Source organism: Urocampus carinirostris, chromosome 10, assembly GCF_059441175.1.
Source record: "Urocampus carinirostris isolate Australia breed hairy pipefish chromosome 10, RoL_Ucar_1.0, whole genome shotgun sequence".
NCBI classification, from domain to species: Eukaryota; Metazoa; Chordata; class Actinopteri; order Syngnathiformes; family Syngnathidae; genus Urocampus; species Urocampus carinirostris.
The window spans coordinates 44,403,198-44,415,377 of NC_142358.1; the positions used below are offsets into that span (position 1 = coordinate 44,403,198).

Consider the following 12,180-nt stretch of genomic DNA (forward strand, 5'->3'; position numbering starts at 1 on the left):
GGGTTTTCGGGGCGACCCGCTTGACGTTGCCGCGGCGACCGGAAGAATCGCCGGGCCCACGACATTTTTCTCACCGCCGTGGCGAAAAACGCGCCCGACCAGAAACGCGTGACTTCGTACGCCGACTTCCGAAAATTCACACGGGGGTGATACCGATCGGGGGGAAGGAGGGGGCGGGCGGAAGAGAGAGAACGAGAAGAAAATGACAGAGGAAAAGAAAGGAAAAAGAGAAATCGATCAAGAAAATGAGAAAAATGAAAAGGAAACAAGAGAAAAGAAGTTTTTGTGTAAAGTCCGAGAGAAACGCAAAAAAGAGTGAGAGAAATTGAAAAAAAGAAAACTTGCTCCCTCATATCTTTCAGATCTGATTTCCCCCTACGTTCCGGTCCGGAGCCTTCGCTCTGAAAACGCCGGTCTACTGGCCATCCCGAGAGCCAAGAAGAAATCCCACAGTGTTTTCCATCCGGGCCCCGGTGCCGTGGGATGCTCTTCCCCCTTCGATTGGATCTGCAACCTCAGTGGAAATGTTTCAATCTAGACTTCAGACCCACTTCTATTCAACAGCTTATGAAGATTCTAGATTTCTTGTTAACCATGTCTGTGTATTGCAACATCCATTTTGTCCTGGTCATCGTTGAAAGTGGGATGACCTCCCTTCTCAAGGTTCCTTCATTTTCCTCATGTGGAGGTTTTGGAGTTTTTCCTTGCCCTCATGTCGGTTTTAGATCAGGGGATGCTGTCAGAATAGTCTGCGGTTTGCAATAGTCTGTGCTCTGTCCAGCCCTTTGAGTCTCCTTGTGATTAAGGGCCAAACAAAAAAATAGGACTTGACTAGAAGAAAAAGACTGAAAGAACAAAATTAAGAACGGGCGGGGAAAGAAAGGGAGGAAGAAAGAAAGACAAAAAGAGGCATAAAGAAAGAAAAGAAAAGAGATGATGAACAGAAAAACCACGAGACCGGTCAGACGGGTCCTCCGCGGGAGGTCGCCGCGGCCCACCCTGGCGAGAGAGAAGACGGGTGAACGGTGCTGTCCTCTAGCGGCGAGTTTAGGTATCGCGGGCCACTCACCGCCCACCACGTAGTAGCGCTGAGGCGAGAAGCACGCACGCGTCGGTGCGTGCGCGCGGAGGGCGTCCCGGATGAAGCCGCCTTCCAGAAGTTTGGCGCCAAAGCGGAGCGCCTTCTCGCGCCTTTCCAAGCCCGCCACCTGCTGACGTAACCAGCGCAGCGCAGCGCCACCTGGGAATCCGCACCACGACAAGACTTAGAGAAGCGGCTCTTTCGGCGACCACGCGCACAAAAACGACTCTTTAGATTCCTTTAGATTTCGTGTCACGCCGACGCGATCCAAAAGGAAGCAGAAAATGATCGAAAGGGGGCAGAAAAAGCCAAGTCCCCATGTCCCGTTTATTTGTTTGGCCCTTCATCTCCAAAAAGAAGCAAAAAAAGGAAACGTTTCAGGAAACCAGAAACAAAATCTTCTTTTTTGAGACAATTTGAAACATTTTCATGGTCAATTTTAATCCTTTTTGGACGATTTTTGTTATTTGAGAACTTTTTTTCCGTTTGTTATTTTTAGTCCACTTTTAATCATTTTTTGCTCAATGTTTAGGGTAGCTTTTCTGCATTTTTGTCACAGACCAGGGACGGAGACAGGACCCAATAGCATTCGTTCGACTCCCTTTTTTATTAAGAAAGAGATCGTCGATGATCGTCGGTCGCGGGTCGATGGCAGCCGATGTCGAGCGAGGGTAGCCGTTGGCGGCAAGGAAACGGGTCGATGGCCGGGACGGGGGAGCAAAACAGAAACGGGTCCGGAAAAGAGGTAGGCAACGGGTATCAGGCAGGAAACGGGGCAGGATAATGTCGGAGAGTACAAAAGCTTGCCTAGCTGAGCGCATAGGTTCGCAGACGGTCTGACGACTTCCTTTCGGAAGACGGGAGTTTAAAAAGAGTCCGACAGCCAATCGGGTCCTGTGCTGGTTGGCGCCAACGGGGCAGCCGCAGGTGCCCCCAATCGGTCGTCATGACAATTTTTTGCTTCTTTTGTTTATCTCTTCTTGTCATTTTTTGTTTGTTTTTATGGACAATTATTGGAAGTCTTTTCTCGTCATCATTGGTCGTTTCCGGATCGATTTGTGTTCATTAGTGGTGAAATTTATATATTTTTAATTGTTTTGTTTGTCGTTTCTTGTTGTAATTGGTCATCTATTTGGTTTGTTTTTTTTTGGTCACACTTGGATCGTTTCACGGTCAATTTAAACCAAAAGTCTAAAGTCAGGAACACGAGATTCCCCAAAATAGCGCATTGACCCTTCACAGGGGAGGGAGGGAAGGATGCCGGCACCGGCGATTCGCTCGAAAGAGTCTGCTCAAAGAGCCGTAGGGTTTTTGTACGATACCTGTGAAGGCGTCCCGTATGAGCACCTTGAGCCAATGGCGGTCGCGCACCTCCACGCCCGAACCGGGTCCCGTCATGGCCGCCACGATGGCCGCCATGTCGCCGTCGGCGCTCAGGTGCGCCGCGTCCTCACCTAGTTGTCGAGCACAGGTGAGATGCGCGTGCGCGCGGCCCGGAGGGAAGGGGGCGTGTCACCCACCGTAAGGCGGGAGGAGCTTCCCCGCGACGGAAGCCGTGTGGGACACCCAGGAGGCGGGGTCGATGGGACGTACCGGTTCACCTGGGGAGCGCGCGTGAATCCAGGTGCGATCGGATGGACGGGTGTCGGCCGTGACGTCACATACCTTCCGGCAAGGTGAAAAGGCCTCCGGGGGGCGGCTCCCACAACCGCAACAGGGTCAGAGAGAGCGGGCTGCTCGCGCGTGCGCAGCGCACACCATGGAATGAGTACGTGAGTATTCGTGCATCCCGCTAGATGGCGCCCTCTTCTCGCTCACTTACCCCGGGTCCCTGGCGGCATCTCTGAGGACCCGCACGGCCAGCGAGGCGCTCGCCTTCTCCAGGCTCACCTGGTTCACCTGTCATCACGTGACGTCATCGAACGTCCGGCGTGTTTTGACCGGACGGCGCCCTCACCCGAATCAAGACGTCGCCGGTGCGGATTCGACCGTCCGCCGCCACGGCGCCGTCTTCCGCGATGGAGCCCACGCACACGCCGCCACCGTGGCGGTGTCCTCCGACCACGCCGATGCCCAGAAGGTCGTGCTCGCCTGTGGACACGCGCACGCTAACCATATGCTGGGGATTCCGAAAACTTTATTCAATTACAAAAAAGGGGATTTTTTTTTCTCCCACCCATCTTGTTTATCCTTATATTCTCTTTGTGACAATTCGTTTCCTTTTTCTCGCCTAGCTTTTTTCTCTTATCTTTCCCATTTTTCCTCATTGCCTCTCGTTCTCCATTTATTCTTCATTTCCCCCCCCTTTTTTTTCATGTACTTTTCTCCCCCTCCCCTGTTTGTCTCTGTTCCATATGCTTTTTTGATTTCTTTTTACTCACAAAAGTGTGGCCAAAAAAGTCAAAATGTTGCAGTTCAGTCACTATTAAGTCTTTGTTATTTGGGTGTTTTGTAGCATTCGTTTTCAATCGTAGAACACAGTGATGAAAATAAGAAGAATGGTGACTTTGGCGCAAGTCGTCTTTGAGTCCGTTGTGAGGCGGTTGGGCCCCATCACTAAAACAAGGAATTTGGAGTCGTCCTTTTCACTATGACGCTTTCTCATTCCTCCTACATGAGCGCAAAACTTGACGTTTTCCAATCATCACGGAGGAGACATTTCTCCACCGGCGTGTTGGTCATTGAATGCCACACGACGCGCTATAAAGGCTCAACACTGCCCTCTGGTGGCCGGAGAGAGCACTTGCTTTGCATGCATTCCAAACATTTCATAGAATGGACCAAGAGCAGGAGTTCGATCCCATAACAGCTCAACGAGTTCGATCGATTTCTTTCCAGAGCGTCACAGCATTTAGTGGAAGACCACATACAACAGAAATGAGCCTATTCTTTAGCGCCTTTTATTTCACCCTGTGACGATTGATCAACACGTATGAAATAATAATAAGAAAGCCACGACCACAGATAAATCGCTTGCAATTCGCCTAGCCTCCGCAATGACTGTAGTTGACCACTAAAGGGCGCTGTTGTCTGATGCCAACTGAAATCAACGAGACGCCACACAAACGTGGCAATACGAAATGATTGCTTTTATAGAAAAGATAAGGGATGCATTCATAGCATTCCAATCGTATTTTTTTACCGAATGAAAGTTTTGTACCACTAGGTTTAGGGTCGATTTGCTTTTGAGGCATTCCCGCAGGTCGCAAATCTCTCTCCCGTCAGGGCGTCTCCTAAAACGTCTCGAGCGCTCAGCCGGCGAGCACGGATCCGGGAACTCACCCCTTGGCAAAGTGATGGTGAGCCTGTCGACCGACACAGAGGAATGGCCGTCGCTGCTCCGCTCAGACGCGTCGTCCAAACTTACGATGCGTGGACTCTCCATCTATGGCCGACGCCACCGGCGGTCCCCTTCGTCCGCATATGCCGGCCATGCGAGCAGAAAACGACAAGCGCTTTGGATTTGCCCGGACGCCTCATCTCGCAGGGTATCGCCCCGTTTTTAAAAGACACACGGTAGAAACGGGAGGCATATCGAACAACTTTTCCCGATTTCGGGCAAAAGCCTCGGGAATACGATCTCGCGAGTTAAAACACGGTAAGAACACGCGTTGTACCGAGAGTTTGAAATCGACAGCAAATTTCATCGGCAAAGTAAGCCGCGGCGGCATCAGACCGTGCGATGCCATTAAGTAGGCTTCAAAACACGAAACGGGCCTCGGCGTCCTTTCGACATACGCGCTCGGATTCGTTTAGAAAAGCGAGTCTCGGCCCGAGCTCATATAAAGCGCCGCTCCGTCGGTCTACTCGCTCACGGCAGTGGCACTCACCTCCCGGAAAGGGGCTTCCTGCGAAGGGAGCCTTCCCCGTGTTCGCCTTCCGCGGGCGCCGCCGCACTAGAGCGCCTTCGTCGCGGCGGCGCACAGGCGGGCGCACGCCGACCCAGATTGCTTTGACGGCGACGGCTTTACTGGAGCGGAAGAGGCATCGTCGGCCCCGAAGCGCCTTCTTTTCAAATCCCGCCGCGAGGAAGGAGGTCAAACATTCTGATGCGTTTACGCGCGAGCAAATGGACACATAGGGGAAAAAAAATTCCAGCAAGCGGGCCTGTTTATCATCACGTCTTTTTTTATTGTTTATTTACAAACAACACGTTTCTGGGGGAGCGTGGCTCATACTCGAGAAGGGTACAGCATCTGAGGAAAAAAAACAAAACAATGCATATTTAACCGGCGGCACCCAGAGGCAAAGAAAAAGTAGCCGCGATTTCCTTACCACTCGTATGCGATGTCCGATGGCTCTGGCGGGCAGGTTGCTGGTGAACTTTGCCCTCACCATGCCGCTGTTGCCGTGGGGACGCATCACCTTGCCCCAAATCACGCGCGTCTTGTTGGGCTTACCGCCCGGCGTCACCGTGTTCCTAGCAAAGAGCACAAAGACCCCGACGTGACCCGGAGGATTCTGGGATTTGCCTTTTCGGGGCCGCCCCGCCACCACCTTCTCGACATGTCTCGGAAGAACTACGGGGCGCTTCTGACAGTCTTTTTAAGAATGATTTCTTGGTCTAAAGCGATGCTTCCCAAACCTTTGCAAACAATGAAATAGAAGCGCCTTTTGTCAGCTCACTTTTTGGCCCTGTAGACGTAGGCGCATCGCTTTCCCAGGTAGAAGTCGACCTCGTTGCGGGTGTAGCATCCTTCCAGCTTGAGCAGCGCCGTGTGCTCGCGCTGGTTCCGCAGGCCGCGCTTGTAGCCCGTAAAGATGGCCTTGGTCCACAGCCTACGAGCGCGCAAAAAGAGAAAGAAATGCCGTCAATCCAGAGTGCCCGCGCCACGCCCTTGCCTACGAGCCGACCTTACGGGCGGCCCGCTCAAAATTAAAATCGGCATCGTTCGTAAGGTAAACCGAAACCGGTGCGAGGGATGTGTCGCACGGCCGACTAGTTTCCGAGCAGGCGGCAAGCGGATCGGAATCGACCCGTCGCCGGCATTCCAATGATGCGGAAGCATAGAGACGCGAACGCAAATGAGTCTGACAGCGAGTATTCCGATTGTGTCGGTTAGGCAAGCTCTATTCATTATCTAATGGCATTCGGCAAGAAATCCAGTGACTCGTTTCAGTCAATCCGGTAATTTTTTTTGCCTTCCGAGCGGAGGTCAGCCACCATCCGTGGGCTGCGGACCACTATCAATCCACATAGAAAAGTTGCCATATTTTTGTCCCAATTCCGAATGTATTACACATCATGTACCCACATACGAACCCGACAGTACTGTATTGCCCTATTTGAGCAAGGCCGGATCTCTCAAATCAAACTTTGGATCCTACAGGAATCCGACCCGGGTCGCAGGGGTCAGAGCGCCGAATCTTAACCACTAGACCGCCGAGTTTATAGGTGATGTAAGAAATGGCGTTCATTATATCTGAACGCACCGTTTACTCATGGTACCATTATGTTGAATAAGCGAGACCCTGGGGCACTGAATGTAAATAGTGTGATGAGATAAAATGGAATGCCTTTTCCTATCTCATCTACATTCGTAGGAGTCAGAGATTTCACGATGGAATTAGGATTATTATTGGGCCTCGAAAATAATGTCAAATATTAAACCGGTCCGAGGCACAGAAAAGGTTGGGACCTTACTGCGCTAAAGCACCGTGGGACTTGCAGTAGACATGTGATGCTCACAAACATGCATTGTTTTTTTTTAAGATTGGTAAACTAACAGTGGTTTGGAAGTGGTGCGTACCCATGTCTATATTTTGAGGAAAAAAGGCGAGCTAGTCCCAAATAATATCTATTCTTCAGGGCCCATTGCAACATTACAATACTACTGCCAGTAAAGAAATTCCAGTAGTAATCTTTTGGCTCAAACAGTTTGACACAATATATGTTAATGAGGCTTCACTTTCCCCACCAACCGACAGTTGCAGCTAGAGGCAAGATTGAGTTGACGAAAAATCCAGTTAATCCCGCAATATATTCTTTTATGTATACATGCATATAGTTTCTTAGATTTATTAGACTGGCAACGGTGTGGACAGCAAAGTAGGAATTTCATTGATCAGGGAATTGTGGTTCTTTACTGTGCATATGGCAATAAACATTTGGAATCTTCTCGAGTCTATAACCCCCACTAAGTGACTTGATTGGAGGGACTGAGCCCATACAGTTCCTTGGGTGCCGAAGTACGCAGCTCGGGTTTTAAAAATGGCCCGGTCCCTCGAAACAACCGTGCACTTCAAGGTTCAAAGCCAAGATGAAACCGAAAAGAAAATCCTATTCAAGCTGCCAATAGTGAACGATTTGCCCTAAAGCAGAAAGTTTATACATTTTATAAGCCATTGGTAAGCAGCAGAAATGCCGCCCGACGTAACACATGTTGAGGTGGAAAGAGGAAGCGGCGCATCTTCTAGCATTACAGAGGATGAAAATGTCTTGTGATTTTGTAATTTGGGGTTATACAGAGTATTGTAAGCGTGTTCTTTAAGATAAAAGTGATTTGAATACTACAACTTTGGTGCCAAACTGCAGCTTGAGTGTCACTCTGGTAATCTGCTACTTTAACTTAAGAAAAAAAAATGACTCAAGTAGAAAGCAATCATCTAAATAATGACTTGCGTAAAAGTGCATGCTTTGCAGCTAATCCACAGGAATGAAAACCAACAAAAAATGGCGAGAGACAAGCCTAGCCTAACTTCGTGATTGACATTTTAAGCCTGAACCCAGACAGGGCCTTACATCTTGCCTCCAGTTGCAGCCATCCATATATATTGCAAGTCTAAGCGCCCATTTTAAAAGTAATAAAGCACAGAGACCTATTTTGGCCCGGAGAGGGATGGGCACCACTGGGCTGTTTGTCCAAACCCCGCCAAAGGAAATGGTGCCTCTACCACCCGTGTGCATCCAACTAACCAGGTTGACATTATGTTGAGTGATTTAAATGATTTTATGCTTTCATGACCTCTCAAGATACATGCAGAAACCACATGTATTTACATCTAGCTTATACTTTGCACTCGTCGTTGGAAAAATCACAAACGACATGTTTTTGGTGAGTCTAGCCACGTAAACATCTGATTGGTTCCAAAATCAAGCACTGTATTCCCTCACGAGAGCGCAGTTTAAGCAATTATTTGACAGTACAAGTTATAATACAGTTATGATAATCGTGGAACTTGAGAAAATGTTTTATTACTGCTTTCAGTAAATAACGATCACATTTTAGGGGACTCTTCTTTCGTATCGTACAAGTGTGGGTCACACAACAGAGACTTTGAGATGCGATCTGCTATGGAGGCCACAGTGCGCAAAAGAAATGCTCTTACCTTCCTGGCATCTTCTCTTCACTTGACAGGAGAGCTCACCTGAAAGAATGGCACACATGATACTTGGAAGCTAGCAGCTTATACACATCAACGGAAACTCACGCGTCACTAGCAAAAGATAGCACGTCAAGATGACGTTAACGCAGAAGTTCAACAGATAAGGACTTGGCGTTAAAAGGGAAGCCGAAAAGTTATTGTTAGGACAACTCGGCCGGGCTCGGCGGAGAACCGAGGCGGCGGTTAGCCGTCCAGGCGAAGCTAACACTACGAATCAGAATCCCAGCCTAATCTCGGCCATCGCTAAGTCCAAACGGAAAGCAATACAAGGAAGATGACACAATGAATTTTAAAAAAACCGCAAAGATGAAATGAGTGACATTGAGGCCATTTTCCCCAGTATTTAGTGGGACATGATGCGAGGTTCTTACCTGCTAGCTTAACGCAATGGTGAGAAAGAGAGCTCGAAAGGAATGCTGGGAAATTATGGACCGTGCGGCTGCCCGTGGCGCGCCTGCTCACAATACATCGGGAGATGGAGTGACTTGAGGGCAAATCGTGGACTATTGGCAGCTTGAATAGGATTTTCTATTTGCTTTCATTTTGGCTTTGAACTTTGAAGCAAAATACAAATGCGTCTTTAAAAAAAAAAGTTTGTTGAGTACGTCACTAAATAAGCCATCCTAGGAGTTTGTGATTAGAAAAACAACAAAAGTGCAAATACTGACACCCTTCGGCGGTTTCATAAAAATGATCTAAAGCACCATTTGTTCCAATGTGAATGTCGTATTTAGTCAAAAAAATCGAACCGAAGTAAACATGGAAGTAGAAGTTTTGGGTTTGCACATTTGTATTTATTCTTTAAGGCAATAGCTCGGGAGGTCGAGGTCGCAGGTAGGAATCCCGGCTCCTCTGTGTTATACGTCGAAGTGTCCTTGGGCAAGACACCGAAGCCCTACTGCCCCGATAGGCTGACGCCGCTATCGGTGTGCGAGTGTGTGTGAACGGCTAAGTGTGAAGTAGATTGTAAAGCGCTTTGGGAGGTCTTCCGTGACTTGACCTTCGGATTCTTTTCCAATCGAAACAATACAAAAGCCATCCAAAATATTGCAATTCTATATTTATTTGATAAAAACAGCTTGACTTTTTTGACAGCAAGAGACAAGTGAAAATGTGTCGAGACTTTTTTTAAAAAGTGGAATTTAGTGATTGTGGCCTAGGTCACCAGCTTTTATCTCTACATGACAATATACACAAGTAGAAACACTTTCTATTTACACAATATTTTTTTACAGAGGCAGCCTCGTCGATCGAATGTCCCAGAAGGCAGCAGAGGGAGCGGCGACGTCTCGGGATCAAAAAGGGTGAAAAAGGTGACGCGGACAAACTTCAAAACTCGTCAAAGCAAGGTGACAATTTTGGCTAGCATACTAGCTTGAGCGCTTGGCATTTTAGGGGGCTTGACGGCTTCATTTCAGGTCTGCTTGTCAACATTGACAGACGCGGCACAGAAAATAACATATCAGATAGAACCTTTGAGCAGGAAAACCTCAAAATTCAGAGGTTTTTTTTGTGTAACTCGCTTTCTCTGTGGCGGGTGGAAACAAATGACTCGGGAAGCAAATCGTGGCCACGTATCATCAAAACCATATATGGTCCTGAGGAGTCACTGATGTCACTTTTCAAGTGGCAAATTTGCTAGGAAAAAAACCTCACAATTGAATTTGTGACGTAAAGTAGAAGACACATTGGTGATAGAGGAAATGTCCCTCCCATCTTGCGTGCGAATGTTGAATTGGGAACGCTTGATCGCCACTGAATCTATTGTCCCAAAAACCCCAAGCTAATAGTATGGTCATTACCACGGACAGACTCAGGAGATCATTTCTTCCTTATGCCATGAAGCTCTTTAACTCCACCCGGGGGAGTAAAAGCCTTCATTAAACCCCACCCCCACATTTGCATATGACCCTATTTTTACGACGGTGTGTAATATCCGTAACACTATTTAAATGCTCTTTATCAACACGTTATATTGTGTATTTCTGTATTCTATTGATTCTATTTTCAACACAGGGATACTGCTGGAAATGTGCATTTCCCTACGGGGATGAATAAAAGATCTATCTATTACAAGGAGGTCTTGTGGACCTTATTGTGCCATCTCAAATCTAAAATACGCCACTTGCTCTCTGTCATCCACAACACTTTAGCATGTAGACACAAATGCAATTTGACGCAAACACCCAATGAAAAGTGTCATCGATTTCGGCGTTTATTTCTTGTGAGTTTGTTTCCTGGTAAATTTGCCATTTCAAGAAAATGATGTCTCCGGTTCAGCGCAAAACAATGTTTAACAAGTGGCCTCGATAGCTCGTAAAAGGCGGGCCGGGCCGTAAGAACAATAAGGGATGCAATCGTGACTTAAAACCTGGAACCGGCGGCAGAGTAACACCTGATTTGCGTGCATTTCTTGGACACCCTCAAAATAAACTCTCCCCCCCCCCCATCTTTTTAAGCGTAAAGGTCACATGAAGCACCGGGGCATTGTTAACACATTCAATCTTAAACTTTTTTAAGGATACATTTGACGAACGACGCAGCCCACCTTTAACGCGTTGTCACGTTTGAATGACAATTTCTTTAGGGAATCGAATGCCGCGTTCCGACATAAATCAGTGAAATTTGGACAGTAGCCGAGCTAAAACTTGTCCGGCCAAAGGAAGTCCACCGGATGTCTAGGCAAATAAAGGTACCGAGTAACTAACGTATTTATTTGTGTTGAACACACGCAGCCCTCGTTTTTTGATCGGGGATCACTTCAAGAGGTTGTTTCAAAGCAGAGAATTTGCAGGCGGTTCCGACAGGAATCAAACCCGTGTCGCGACGGAGAGCGCGCCCGACTCCGTCCAAGGACCTCCGGCGTATAGATGACGCACAAAAAGGCAGCCGATTTTATCTCGCTATTTGTCGCCACGGTACCCGAGACGAACGCTCGTTCGGTTGTGACATGTTACAAGGACGTGTCTTTCCGTGGCGGCCATCCTCACGCCTCTCCCTCGCCATCAGATTACTCGCAGAGCGCATGTACGCAGTTGTCGCTTTGCAATATGAACCCTTTGCACGTTTTCCGTCGGAACGAGAGCCGCGACGGACGGCAAGAGGCGCTCGAGCGCGCAAAATTTGATGACGCGCTCGAGTCGAAGCAAATACCAATAACCGGCACTTTTTACCGCGGTGATATATTCCTGCGCGGCGGGCAAGGTCGTAAACCCGATTTGACATTTGATCCCTTTCGACGAAGACAGAAGAGAGCGATGTTCATCTGAAGGCAAACGGAGGGACACCACTGGCAGGCTGGCGGCCCTCAAGTTAGAAGATTTGCAGTCAACATCGGATGTGTTTTCCACCAATTTCCTGTTAAGTAGTTACGAGCCACATCCGAGACACTCCGTCTAATAAGTTGGGTAATGCTAACTCGCTACGTTAGTGTCTTAGCGTTGCCATTTTTCACGACGTAAAGGAGCCGCTTTCGTTGCGATCAACCGGGGATTCAAAACATGAAGCTTCCGAATATCGCAGGTCTTGAAAACGGTTATGTGCTCTACCATAAAGCTCTACGTGCCTTCCGACCTTGTTCGACAGCCGACCGATATTGATTTGATTAGATATTGCTAACGGAGTCCAACGGTATAGCCGTTTTTGTCGTCGTCGACCGGCCCGGTTCACCGTTCACCGCCTTCTGTCTTTGCGTCGTCACGCGGTTAGGGCAC

General features: G+C 48.3%; 2 protein-coding genes across 3 annotated transcripts; both read right to left on the minus strand.

Moving 5' to 3' along the window:
- Nucleotides 1-961: 961 nt before the first annotated feature.
- On the minus strand, nt 962-4,466 carry LOC148359044 (segment polarity protein dishevelled homolog DVL-3-like). Its single transcript, XM_088344943.1, has 8 exons — nt 4,242-4,466; nt 3,039-3,200; nt 2,904-2,980; nt 2,747-2,814; nt 2,602-2,682; nt 2,404-2,535; nt 1,070-1,240; nt 962-999 (listed from the first exon to the last, which is right to left on the minus strand). The coding sequence occupies exons 1-8, from the start codon at nt 4,464-4,466 to the stop codon at nt 962-964; spliced, it is 954 nt and encodes a 317-aa protein (XP_088201069.1).
- Nucleotides 4,467-5,191: 725 nt separating this feature from the next.
- rpl35a (ribosomal protein L35a) lies at nt 5,192-8,947 on the minus strand. Of its 2 annotated transcripts, none has more exons than XM_088346031.1 (5): nt 8,839-8,947; nt 8,411-8,449; nt 5,708-5,860; nt 5,357-5,501; nt 5,192-5,277 (listed from the first exon to the last, which is right to left on the minus strand). In XM_088346031.1, the coding sequence occupies exons 2-5, from the start codon at nt 8,419-8,421 to the stop codon at nt 5,254-5,256; spliced, it is 333 nt and encodes a 110-aa protein (XP_088202157.1). In that variant the 5' UTR covers nt 8,422-8,449; nt 8,839-8,947; the 3' UTR covers nt 5,192-5,253. The 2 variants fall into 2 exon arrangements, with proteins under 2 accessions (XP_088202157.1, XP_088202158.1); XM_088346032.1 differs by lacking the exon at nt 8,839-8,947 and adding an exon at nt 8,513-8,537.
- Between the last annotated feature and the right edge of the window lie 3,233 nt (nt 8,948-12,180).

Bases quoted from the DNA above. Each gene is read 5' to 3' on its own strand.
- rpl35a (XM_088346031.1), bottom strand. The intron at 5,502-5,707 runs GTGAGCTGACAA...GCTCTTTGCTAG, and splicing joins TACGTCTACAGGGCCAAAAA to GAACACGGTGACGCCGGGCG. The intron at 5,278-5,356 runs GTAAGGAAATCG...TTTTTTCCTCAG, and splicing joins TCGGACATCGCATACGAGTG to ATGCTGTACCCTTCTCGAGT.
- LOC148359044 (XM_088344943.1), bottom strand. From the start codon at position 4,466: ATGGAGAGTCCACGCATCGTAAGTTTGGACGACGCGTCTGAGCGGAGC. The intron at 3,201-4,241 runs GTACAAAACTTT...CGGAATCCCCAG, and splicing joins AATCGACCCTAAACCTAGTG to CATATGGTTAGCGTGCGCGT. The intron at 2,683-2,746 runs GTATGTGACGTC...CGCGCTCCCCAG, and splicing joins CCTTTTCACCTTGCCGGAAG to GTGAACCGGTACGTCCCATC.